We start from the raw sequence: 12,002 nt of genomic DNA on the forward strand, positions 1-12,002 counted from the left end.
CGGGCGGCGCCACCCCTTATATGGTCAAAGACAATTAACTCTCGCGAGATGTCCATCATATTTACTGTCATGTCCGCTTCACTTCCGGTCACCGATCCTTGTGTTCTGAGGTCTGTGAGACCCTGGACTGACATCATGTCACTTTATTCTTGACCTCTCTTCACGTTTCTCACGTGTTTTAACAGATGAACCTATGATGGACATTACAGGCGTCTCTCGTCTCTTTAAGTGGGAGAACTTTGCTCAATTGGTGGCTGAATAAACACTTTTTTGCCCCCCTGTACTGTTGAAGAGTGTTTATGTTTGTATGTATTTTGTTGTCTATGTTGTTATAATTGCTTCCAATGTTTCCTCATCTGTAAGTCGCTTTGGATAAAAGCGTCTGCTAAATGACTAAATGTAAATGTTAGGGACTTGATAGTTTGAAAGTAAACATCATCAGCTGAACATTCTATCAATGTAAGTCTATGGGATTTGGGGGACGTTTGGTCGTCTGTTTAGGGGAAACCATAAGTCCGATCCCTCAGACAAGTGTGAAGATCTGTGTGAAGATTGATGACTGTGGTTCCAAAGCTGTAGGAAGACTTAAGAGTCAGAACATGTAGTCTCAGAACAATAAAACATTTAAGTGAAACATCAGCGTGTTGACTTCAAGACAACATCATAAATAAAGACATTTTTACTGTCATGTTACTTTGAGTGGTTCAAAGGTCTGAAATGTGTGAAGCATGAGAATGAACAACAAAGTCACGTCTCTGGTGCTTCAACAGATTCTTTCTGTAGTTCGTGTTTGTTCTCAGATGCGTTTCAGCCGCTGGATCTGCTGAAGATCACTTCACATTTGGTCCCAAACTTTTAATGGGTATAAAAACACAGAGTCAGATATATTGAACACGCGTGTTGTACGGTATTTCTCTATGAATATGTCATTGTTTTGTCACTCTGTTACATGAGACACGACGAAGATGATAGAGAGATCATGACCATACCTTTCTTACAGACAATGAATTCATCACATTATTACAATAATTACAATACTCACGATGGCAACAGAAACATAAGTTTCCTATCAAAGGCCTCTCACAGAAGCAAAATGACCCAGCACAGATACTGTAGGTGTGTTCCAAATGGGATATATCGCCCTCTAAAGTGCACTGGCCGCCATATTGAAAGGTCGTTCCAAACCCAAGTGCTCATAACTGGCCATGCAGCAATGAAGGATACAACTGATGGACATTTCGCACCCCCATGATTCTTTGCACAGATACAAATTTAGATAAATACATATTTTAGGTAGAGTTCGTATCACCACTACATTAAAATAAAGTTAAAAACATGCATTAAAGGTTCATCAGCAGACTGAATGCTGTTATGTAGTCTCTAATGACACACATCAAATAAAAAACACTCATAAACTCGTGATTTCACTATTACAGTATTGATTTGATACTTAGAGCGATAAGAGAAAAGTGAAGACAAAAAAAATAATTTCTCATCAATAAAGCATAAGCAGTTTTCACATGTTAGTGTTGATGTAGCACGTTAATAAACAAGTCTATGAATGAATGTAAGAAAGACACAATAAATGGAACAAAAGAACATTTTACAAGCTTTTGAACTTCATAAACATGCTCTGAGTAGTTACATTATTTTTCTTCTTCAACAGGGAATCCATCCTGAAGCCGTGGATCTTTACTCGTTAGGAAGCCAAAAGCCTCTGACAGAAACGATGTTAAGTCAACTATTTATAGGGAACACACACCAAACTTCATTTACATTATTTCATGTCTACCAAAAACATTTTCCATCTAAAGGCCTTGAAAAATGTCATATGTACCTGAATTATTTCTGACACCCATGTCTTTTTCCTAATAGTGTTTCCGTCTCTTCTGTGGGGTCTTGAATGAGTGTCAGCCCTTTGCAAGGTTCTGGGTGGCTTGTCAGAGATGAATCTGCCGGGGAAGGAGCTGTTGAGTAATCCTGTGACGTGTTCATAATGGACTGACAGCTGTTCATCTCTGAATGTGTGCTGCGATCAACGCTAAAGGCCGTCCAACGAAATATAAGAGTGTGTGACTTTTTTTGGCCAGGAAGAAAACTACACAAAACTGCAGCCTGACAAAAACATTATTGAAATTAAACAGATATTCTCAACCTCGAAAGTATTTGACTGTAACAGCAGCTCTTGACCTCAGCAACACTTTTTGACACGTTATATGTTTATTTACATTCATATCATCATTTAATAAAGTTCATAAATGATGGAATGATTTCAGTAATACTTTAGTAGTAGATTTCAGCTTTTTGTTAAGGAAAGTGTAATGAAATGACTGTTAGATACAGCTTATTGACTCATTGTAGTTCTTTAGTTTTTATTATAAACTTTCACAATGAAAACATTTCAAATCACATGTTGTCAAGCACTTCATTTGTTTTACGAGTCTTTACACATTATGACTACAGTTTGAAAATAATGTTAGAAAGACAAAACTTGAACTGAACGATTCATTGTTATATACAAATGTATTTCATATGATGTGTGTGATCTACTGCGTGTCCCATACCCGCTATGCATTCATTGCGATGTTATAATCATATCGGTCATGCCTATATGTACGTAGCTTTTGGTGTATTGTTGTTAAAGTACAACCATTTAAAGCATATGACATGGGAATGCCTGAATATCAATTTTAACCCCTGTTTCAAGTCCTTGCTTAACCCTGACACTTGTTTTTGGAGCTCTGTGTATTTGGGAAGTTTTGTGTATGGTCAGCAAGCATGAATTACAACAAAACAAAGAAATACTTTCACTTTGTCGTCTTTTATAAGTTGTATTTTTGCACTGCTAGTAGAATCATATAGGTTACGTTAATGTTATCTTGTAAGATTCTCAAGTCTGTCCGATTACAGGCACGTAACTTAAGAAAAAAATCAAAGCCAGGTCAAATCTTTGTGAGCCATCATTTACTTACCATAGGAGCACACGGGGTCTTGATATATAAAATGTAAAATAATAAAAACGTGCCGCATAATCATATAATCCATGATGACAAATCATTTTGCATTACAAAATCTGTTCTTGTAATGAGTTATTTAATTTGATTTCATGTTGAAATGTTTAGATCTTCTTTTTGCCGTTCCTTAAATGAACCACGAGTAAACATAATACAACACTTACTAAACAGCCATGTGACCAGTCACAAAGAAGAAAATAAAGCCTTTCATTAACAAAGCGCTCCGTTTGAAGCCTTTCATAAAACCCTGCATTCACATATTTAGCTATACATTTTGTTTAGTGTTTCAACCTTAAAGCATCATTTAAACAGCTAAATTGAGTCATAAAGACAGAAAAGAAGCCGAGTGATAAAAAGAAATAAAAGTGATGATATGAAAAAAGAAATAAAAGTGATGATATGACATGCACTGAATGAAATATAAAGAACAAAAGACACCAAGGACTCCAGTGAAAGTCGCACTCTTCAACAAACAGCTCATTTGTTTCACGCCACATGATTTAATATAAACTTAATTTCTCTTGGAAGGATGCATTTTATTTGATGGATAATCCAAAATCTAGCAATTCTAACTGTCAAAACATACTAAACCTTGAAATAAAATCTTCAGCATCTTCTGCCTCGGTCCTGGTCATTTTGGTCCCATTTCAATGGTTTCATTCGATTAAAAAACAAAGGATAAGAAGATCAACACCATTGATCTGGTACAGTATCACCAACCAATAAAGTGAGCAATAACAATGCACCAACAACTGCACTTCACCGAACACAAAAATCAACTGATCTGACTAAAAACCTTCATTCCCGTATAAAATATTTAAAGACACCGATTCAAGACATCAGGAGAGGGTTGCACCAGCCATTCGTATAACTCCTAAATTGGAAGGTAAAATCCAGGCTTACATAGTTGAGTAATGCGTAGTCGTACAATATCATTTTTACCTTAAATAAACCACCAGCAGCCTTTAAATTCATGAGAATAGTTGAATTATTATAAACACAATATGTATTTTATATGTAAATAATACTCGCAACAATAAATAAACACAGATATAAAAAACATAATAAATGACATTACTTATGACCGATGAGTTTATTAATTAACTAAAGCGAGTCTGCTATTTTATTTCAATTGTTCCTCCTGACAGAAGGCTTCTGCAAATATTTAGTTTAGACATTACGCTGAGTTGACTGGTGGAACGCAAACACATTCACCAGTGTGTGAATTGTAACTTAATTCTCTTTGCGGCAATTCCATTTAAAGTTGATGTTTACACACAGCTGGTGCAACCGGCCCCAGCCCACCGGACCTGAAACAAACCGAGCTGAATTCAGACTGCGTGAGCAAACCCCCTTCACATTTAACTCCGGTCACGTTCAGTAAAACAATTATCGCCTTTAGTTTCCATATGTGAAGCTGTTTAATAACATTCTAAGATGAGATAAACACACGTCATCTGGACCTGTGACGGCCGTCTGAACTTCAGAGAGATGTTTAAATCAGGTGCAGGCCGCAGCAGCGCAGGATCTGAAAGGCACTTGTGAACGCTAGAGGAAGAATCCCTCCCTGTGTGTTTCAATCCAAACGGTCTCTGGACTATCGCGCACACACGGCTTAATGAGCACGCTCGGGCTGGCCGATGTCTGCGGTGATGTTAATGTAGAGAAGTTCTCTGTTGACGGACAGAGTGTTGTAGGAACAGGAATTTAAACCGTCCTTCTTCCACGTCTGAGGAGTCCGGCGCAACAGAAGCATTCTGGGTCAGCGAGAAAAACAAACATCAGGTGCAACACTCAACCAATCCGCTACACCTTACAAAACTAGACATTGTCTTGGTAAAAGGTTTTTTTAAGAGATTACTGACCAGGACTAAGTTTCTGTTCTCCCACCCTCAACTACATAAAACATTTGCCTTCTTCATACATAGTGTTTGCTGAGTAAAGAATTACATTAGGCAAGCTCTTTTTAATACTTACAGGTTAAATATTTACATAACCGATAAACGTTGAGCAATAGTATACATCTATGGAAAAGGTCCAAATGAATGAAGGGAATGTGAGGTTTGTGCCCAACGACGATTTCACCTTCATGCTCTTTCATTCTGTTTTAAAGAGATGTTTAAGGACACAAACAGGATGTAGGTAGCATCTCTCAATGAGCTCGTGATCGCAGCGAGAACATAACACAAGCACAAATATAATACATGTGCATGAATATCAACAGCACCCTATGACATCAGTGCTTCGGCACATCAGATATAAACATACACAAACATCACGTTCGGGATATTATTATCAAAAGTATATTATTGTGATGTGTTACTTTGTTGGCTTTCCTTTTTTAAACTTCTCCTACACTGATACACTTATCATGAATGTGTCACCTTCCGCACGACTCACCTGTCTTTATTCACTTGATTTCCGCTGTCTCTCTGGTGAAAGACCATGGTGTAACGCGCCACCTCGGCGGGCGGCCGCACTATTGTCATACTGTGTAGCTGTATCCTGAAAAACATGCTTCTGTTAACTCAATAACAGGAAAATAAAAACATGTAAACGCAAATAGCTCTCAGACGTTTCATTCCACAAGGTACGAGCAAAAATAACTGTATATCTCTATTTTAAATGCTTACTGGACTTTGGGTGGAGTGAAATATCGTGATGTTTTCATGATCGCTGCTGTCACTCCAAAGTACTCGACCACATACGTATGGTTGTACAGTTTTCTCTTACCGTATCCGGAGGTCGTCGTCCTCTCCGCCCCAGCCCCAGTATGTGTTTGGAAAGCCATTCACCCGGTGGAACTGGTCCTTTGTCATGGCTGAAACTCCCCCAAAGTACCCTTTGTATCTCAGCCTGCGCAGAAAGGCGGCACATTTAACAAGACAGATGAATTTGAAGACTTTGAATGAAGAAGTTGAAGTTATCACTCACTTGTAGCCAGTGGAATTCCTCCCCACCACTAGATGTTTGGGCTGTTCCTCGCAGACGTATAAGTTCTCGTCGTTCTCAGGGATGAGATCCACATCGTGGAATATAAAACAGTCCCAGTTGTAATCTTTAAGAGCTTCCAGATAACCAACATTCAACAGCTTTGCTCTGTTAAACGTCACATCTCCAGCCTGCGAGACAAACACAAACAGTTGAAACATGTCTGCATCTTACATTATTGTGAACTTTGTCGCCAGATACTCCAGATCACACACCATATTCATCTTAACGTGTCAATCACATATCACAGCATTTAAGTTCATTTTACTAACCACTAAGAGTACAGTACCTGATGAATTACGTAGATGGCGTAATGAAGCTGCTGTCTCCGTAGGAATGGGTGAAGGTGATAGAGGAAGTAGAGCAGGTGCTTCTCTCGGTTTCTGTATGGAATAAGGATGGCAACGCTCTGTCGGGGGACACAGTCGGCGGGGTTATACTGACCCCCCACGACCTCCTGGTTTTCAGTCTCTACCTGCTCCAGCGTCACAGAGGGCTCGAATGACAGCTTGAGAGCGCCTCCTGCGAAGAACAACACACAGAAATCCAATAAACAGACCTCCACAAGTAAGTGAAAGGCCCACGAGCCAGGTGCAGTCCTTGAATACAACAGCAAGTGGGGGGCACATTAATGACGGGATCGCTTCTCTGGAGACGAGCCTGAAACTAGCAGACAGCTGCGAAGGGATAAACACACAGAGACATTCACACTGGGGTTCCGTGAGTTTCCCACATGTTCCCTCGGCCTTGCGGTTCTATGGAGTAAAACATTGGCTGTTATTATCAGCTCATGTTAACGGGAATGTTTGTGCCCAAAGATCCAAACACTTTCTTATTCTCATTTCACTCCACACCTTTATTGCAATCATCTTTCTTACGTAAAACTAAAAAGACGTCGAGATGAAGGTACATGGTGCTTAAAAACACCCACTTCCTTTCGTTTAAAAGCAGACACTAACAGACATTGCAAGCGTAACCTTCAGCAAAGATAAAAAGATGAAAATAGTCAAAGCAAAGACACTCACGGAGCAGGGGGGAACGCTTCGGACAGCTCTCTTTGAGGGTTTGCTCCTCCATGCTCGGTATCATCTCTGATTCAAGCTCTCGTCTCGGAGACTCCTCGATGTCCTTTAAGTCTTCAAACGGACTATTTTTAACCACATCATCGCTGGAAATCGCCGCTATCCATGCTAAAACGCACAGACACAACCCCAGAAGTAACAGACACTTCCCCTTCCGTGTCACCTTTAATATGGAGGGAAAGACGCCCATGTCGACAGTTCAGTTTGATGCGAGATCCAGAGAAGAGCAGCAGAGAGTCCCAAACAGAGACATCTGCCTCTCAGTCCATACAAACACACCTTAATATCCACTCCACGTTAATAAGTCACTCTTTATGTTGTCAGGAGTCACTGCGGCCGTCCGGCAGGTGCTCGGTTGGTTTTTCCACGCTTATTTGGAGAGGAAGAAAGCTTCAGGAAGCGAAAAGGGTTTTTTGTAAATAGCTGTAAAGTGGAAAAGAAAAACTGAATTAGGGGAGATAAGATACTACACGGGAAGATTTAATGTGATACTTTTAAAAAGCATTGCTCACACGGCAGAGGAACTATTGAAGTAAACGGCAAAGAGAAGATATTTTAAAGGATGATGATAACAATGATTTCCATTGTATGACCACAGATGTTGTGAGAAATGTCTAAGCATCTTTTTTTTGTTAAACACAAACAATTGAGTCCCATTTCGCCTACTTATACTATGCCCTTAAAGCGGCACTATGTAGGATCGGCCTGTTTGTCGCCATCTCAGTTTGTAATTGCTACTGCAGGTGATGTGCGGAGGTATTTTCGCTACGTGAGTTGGATGTTTTGAGTCGTGGCCTGTGACAGTGCACCGGTGAGAATCTTCACTGTACATCAGTAGCGCATAATAAACACAGATAGCATGGCTGATGATATAGCACGAAACAAATAAGAACATAAACAGACCCACATAGCGCAAAGGGATGCTGTGCTGAAGTGTTTTGATATTATTTCGGGTGCTGGGTCATTTCCGTACCCGCCGTTTTGGACGGGAGTCCAAGATCCCGGAACACGGGTCTTAAATGCTGACAAGCACGGTCATAGAAATTGTACATCATAAATGTAAAAGTACTAAATGCCGCCATAAATAATGCTAAAAGTTGTATAAAACAGTTTTTGTTATTGAAAATGTATATACATGTTTTTGCGCCGCACGACACTTTGATCCTTCACTGTCACGACCATCCAAACACAGCCCATCTTTGCCTTTAAGTTTGACTATATTCATAATTTCTTACGTTATATTTACTGTAAACTTACATTTATTAATTCTGTGAAGCATCAATCATTGAATTTTAATAATGCTGTGTTGCGTCACAAAACTTTGCCTACTCGCAGCCTATGGATCTGCACTTCAAATTTTCACCGGAATCAGTAGCCCATCCGCGTACTTTCTAATGTTGAATCATGTTTAGGACGTATAGTTTGCAGATTGGGAATCAGGGAGAGTCAAAAAAAAGATTTTGAACGGCTCGAGGGTGAATATTTTTGGGCAAACAATTCCTTTAAAAGTATATTATGTTATTTGTCGAGCTTCCATTATGGCGTTATCAGGCTGGTGTTATGCAGCCCTCAGGTATACAGAGGTGAAGCAACATTTCTCTCTTCTGGAAGATTCTTTCCTTCAGTCTCATGTTTCATGTTGACACACTGCTGTGTGCTTTCATCATCTGCTTCCTGAAGTGTGTTCTGTAACAGGACCTTTTTCTTTTTTCCCCATAGCCACGTCAAGCTATAGTAAAACTACAGACACTCCTTTCTCATTGTCTCGGCGGATCTGGGGCTTCTGTAAAGTTTAAACACTCATTTAAATAAAATTGTTTTGTCTGATATCAGAGTGGCAACCCACCGCATGGCAATGAAGATTACAGAGAAATGCATAAGGTCATAATGTAGGAGTTATATTATTATACTGAACCTAATTCTATAATACATATATATAGTTACTGTTATAAATACAGGTTAATTTTTAAGCATTGTACATATTAGGGGGATAAGTGGAGGTCTCTGGGTTTTAGAGGTCGATGACCCCTGCATGATAGCAATGCTTTATACCTAATAATTGTAGATTTTTATTTGCTGGAATAAGTGAATCGTTCCTTTAAATAAAAGTCTTAAAGATTGTAAACACGCAGGGCTCACTGACACGATATAAAAGCAAAATTGACCTACAAGGTCCACTTTAAACAAAGAAAACACAATTACTATCCCTACTGTATGTATTCAATATATTTTTGTGGCGAGGGAGTGAACATTTAGGCAGGGACAGAAAAAAACCTTAAACACTGGACAGACCCCAATAGGGTCAGCAGAAATAAAATCCATAGCATTTTCAACCCTGTCATGGTTTCCCTATAGTAACTATTGTTGTTTTGTCATACTTGTAGTTAAACCATAGTAACCACAAATTGACAAAGGTCTCACAACAATAACCACAGTTTAACCATGGTAGTTCAAACTGTGGTTATAGTATAGTATACATATATATATATATATATATATATATATAAAATATACTATATATATATTAAGTATAATATATTTAATATACACAGCAAAACTGTGGTAATATATATAGTATAGTATATATATATATATTATACTATATATACAATAGTTACTATAGGGAAACCCTGACAGGGTTGAAAATGCTATGGATTTTATTTCTGCTGACCCTATATATATATAATATACTATATATATTAAGTATAATATTTTTAATATACACAGCAAAACTGTGGTAATATATATAGTATAGTATAGTATATATATATATATATATATATAATATACTATATATATTAAGTATAATATATTTCAAATACCCTGCAAAACTGTTGTAATATATATAGTATAGTGTATATATATATGTTTATAAAATATACTATATATATTAAGTATAATATATTTAAAATACACTGCAAAACTGTGGTAATATATATAGTATAGTGTATATAGTTATCAATCTGCCATAAAAACATGGCAACTACACATTAAACTATAATAAAAGCATGTGTCATTTTATTAAGGTGCACATCAACGCTTCATTACAACTAAAAGACGCCTTTAAATATCTCTGAAATATACAAAACTTGACATTAGGAAAACCGATTTTAAAGTGTTATTCAAATGAGTTTGTGTGTTTTTTTAGCTTCAGTTTGCAAAACGTTACAGTGCAGACGAGTTTTCTTAGATTTGTAAGCCGTTCTATCCCTTTAATACTTACCTGATCGCACGATCGACTAATAAACTGAGCACGCGTGACATTTTAATGAGCTTTTGAAAGAAAGTGTACAAGAACACAAGAGAGAAAAGGAGAAAAGACTCACCGCTGAGAAACAGCTGCTCCTCTTGCTGAGGTGAAGCTTGACACTGCAGCTAACCGCACGCACTTCCGCAAACACCGGCGCCACCGTGACGTCAAGACGCAGTCAACGTAGACGTCATTTGAAAGAATTCAGTGCGTCACAAATACTCCACGCTTTACTGGAATAGATTGAGAATGTTTTTGATACTCAGGATTAGTATAATTATATAATTATATTATTTTATTATATTATTAATATAAATTCCTCATGTAAAGCTGTACGATATTTATTTTTTAATTACCCTGTAACCTTTATCTTTTATGTTACCCTTTTTGATACTCTTCTGAGTGTTCTGTATATTTGCATATGTTTCTTCAATAAAAAAATTAAAAAAAAAAAAAAAAAAAAATAGATTGAGAATGAGCGAACGGACTTTACAAAATAAATATTTTACTTAAAATAAATAAAAACGTGTTGATTTTATCAGGTTTTTGTGATACATTGCCTGAAGTTGAGTTTTTATATATTACCATTGGCTCTCATACTCATGCATCACCAATAAAGGGAAAGAATACAATATATTTATTTGATATTAGCAACATTTCTTATTAATAAAAGATAAATACTATAAACTCAAGCAAGCCTTTGTTTTCAGGTTTGGGGCATTATTTTTAATACCGTCGTTAAATATAAACTCTGGTAAAATGATTTGAAGTTATAAACATTATTTGGAGTTGTCCATTATAAACGCATATGCAGTTTCATTTCACATTTAAAAATCAAGCAGTGTCTTCTGTTTAAACTTGCACTTAAGCTCCTTTAAATCATTAAAATAACCAAATTCTTAGTTATTAAAATGTGTTAAAGTATCACAGTTCCAGACCCTGATTTATTTTTTCAAATTAAAAAAAAAATGTTTCTTGAAGAAATAACTTAACCTTGTGCATATTCATGATTCATGATTGCGTAACTCATTTTGATTTCATTTGACAGGTTTGATACTCATTTTACAGATAATTGATTATATAGACATTGTTAATAGTCCAACCGTCTTTATTTGGATGCATTGGTTTATCTCAGTGCCTGTAAATGTCACTGTATTTTGAATGTAAGGAGAGCAACCCGTGGAACTCCTTGAGAGTCGATTTCTGCTGCAAAACTACTAAAAAAGTACATTTTCTTCCATGAATTGGATTGCTTACTCTTTGTCTTAATTCATAATAACCGGTCTTTTACTGTAAATCCCCTACAGCTTCAATTTATATATTTTTTCAACATATATTTTTGTATAAATGTATTTCACTGTGTTTGGGTTACCAGTTGGATTAAATAATAAAATAACAATTAACAACAAATACAAGAATGTGAAGGATGTAAAAATGCCTTGAATTGTCCACATGAATTAAAAATGGACCCAGATTAACTTTAATTTTGCCAATTCACAACAATTCATCAGCAGAACTAACATTTCACTACAGGTTGTGTATAATGTATATAACTGTGTGTGACGAATAACAAAAACATTGGGTATCATTCATGAAACACGAGCATGTGTGTGTCAATCCTTCATAAAGTCATTCTAACATACATTTTAGGGTTCATGAAAATGT

The 12,002-nt window shown here is 37.0% G+C and overlaps 1 protein-coding gene across 2 annotated transcripts; it reads right to left on the reverse strand.

Annotated features, from left to right (window-relative positions):
* Positions 1-2,349: 2,349 nt before the first annotated feature.
* Positions 2,350-10,566, reverse strand: b4galt4 (UDP-Gal:betaGlcNAc beta 1,4- galactosyltransferase, polypeptide 4). Of its 2 annotated transcripts, XM_079451056.1 has the most exons (8): positions 10,414-10,506; positions 7,367-7,510; positions 7,031-7,250; positions 6,295-6,527; positions 5,949-6,136; positions 5,748-5,870; positions 5,415-5,519; positions 2,350-4,771 (listed from the first exon to the last, which is right to left on the reverse strand). In XM_079451056.1, the coding sequence occupies exons 3-8, from the start codon at positions 7,092-7,094 to the stop codon at positions 4,630-4,632; spliced, it is 855 nt and encodes a 284-aa protein (XP_079307182.1). In that variant the 5' UTR covers positions 7,095-7,250; positions 7,367-7,510; positions 10,414-10,506; the 3' UTR covers positions 2,350-4,629. The 2 variants fall into 2 exon arrangements, with proteins under 2 accessions (XP_079307182.1, XP_079307181.1); XM_079451055.1 differs by having other exon boundaries at positions 7,031-7,510; positions 10,414-10,566.
* Between the last annotated feature and the right edge of the window lie 1,436 nt (positions 10,567-12,002).

Source organism: Barbatula barbatula (assembly GCF_947034865.1).
Source record: "Barbatula barbatula genome assembly, chromosome: 2".
Lineage (NCBI taxonomy): Eukaryota > Metazoa > Chordata > Actinopteri > Cypriniformes > Nemacheilidae > Barbatula > Barbatula barbatula.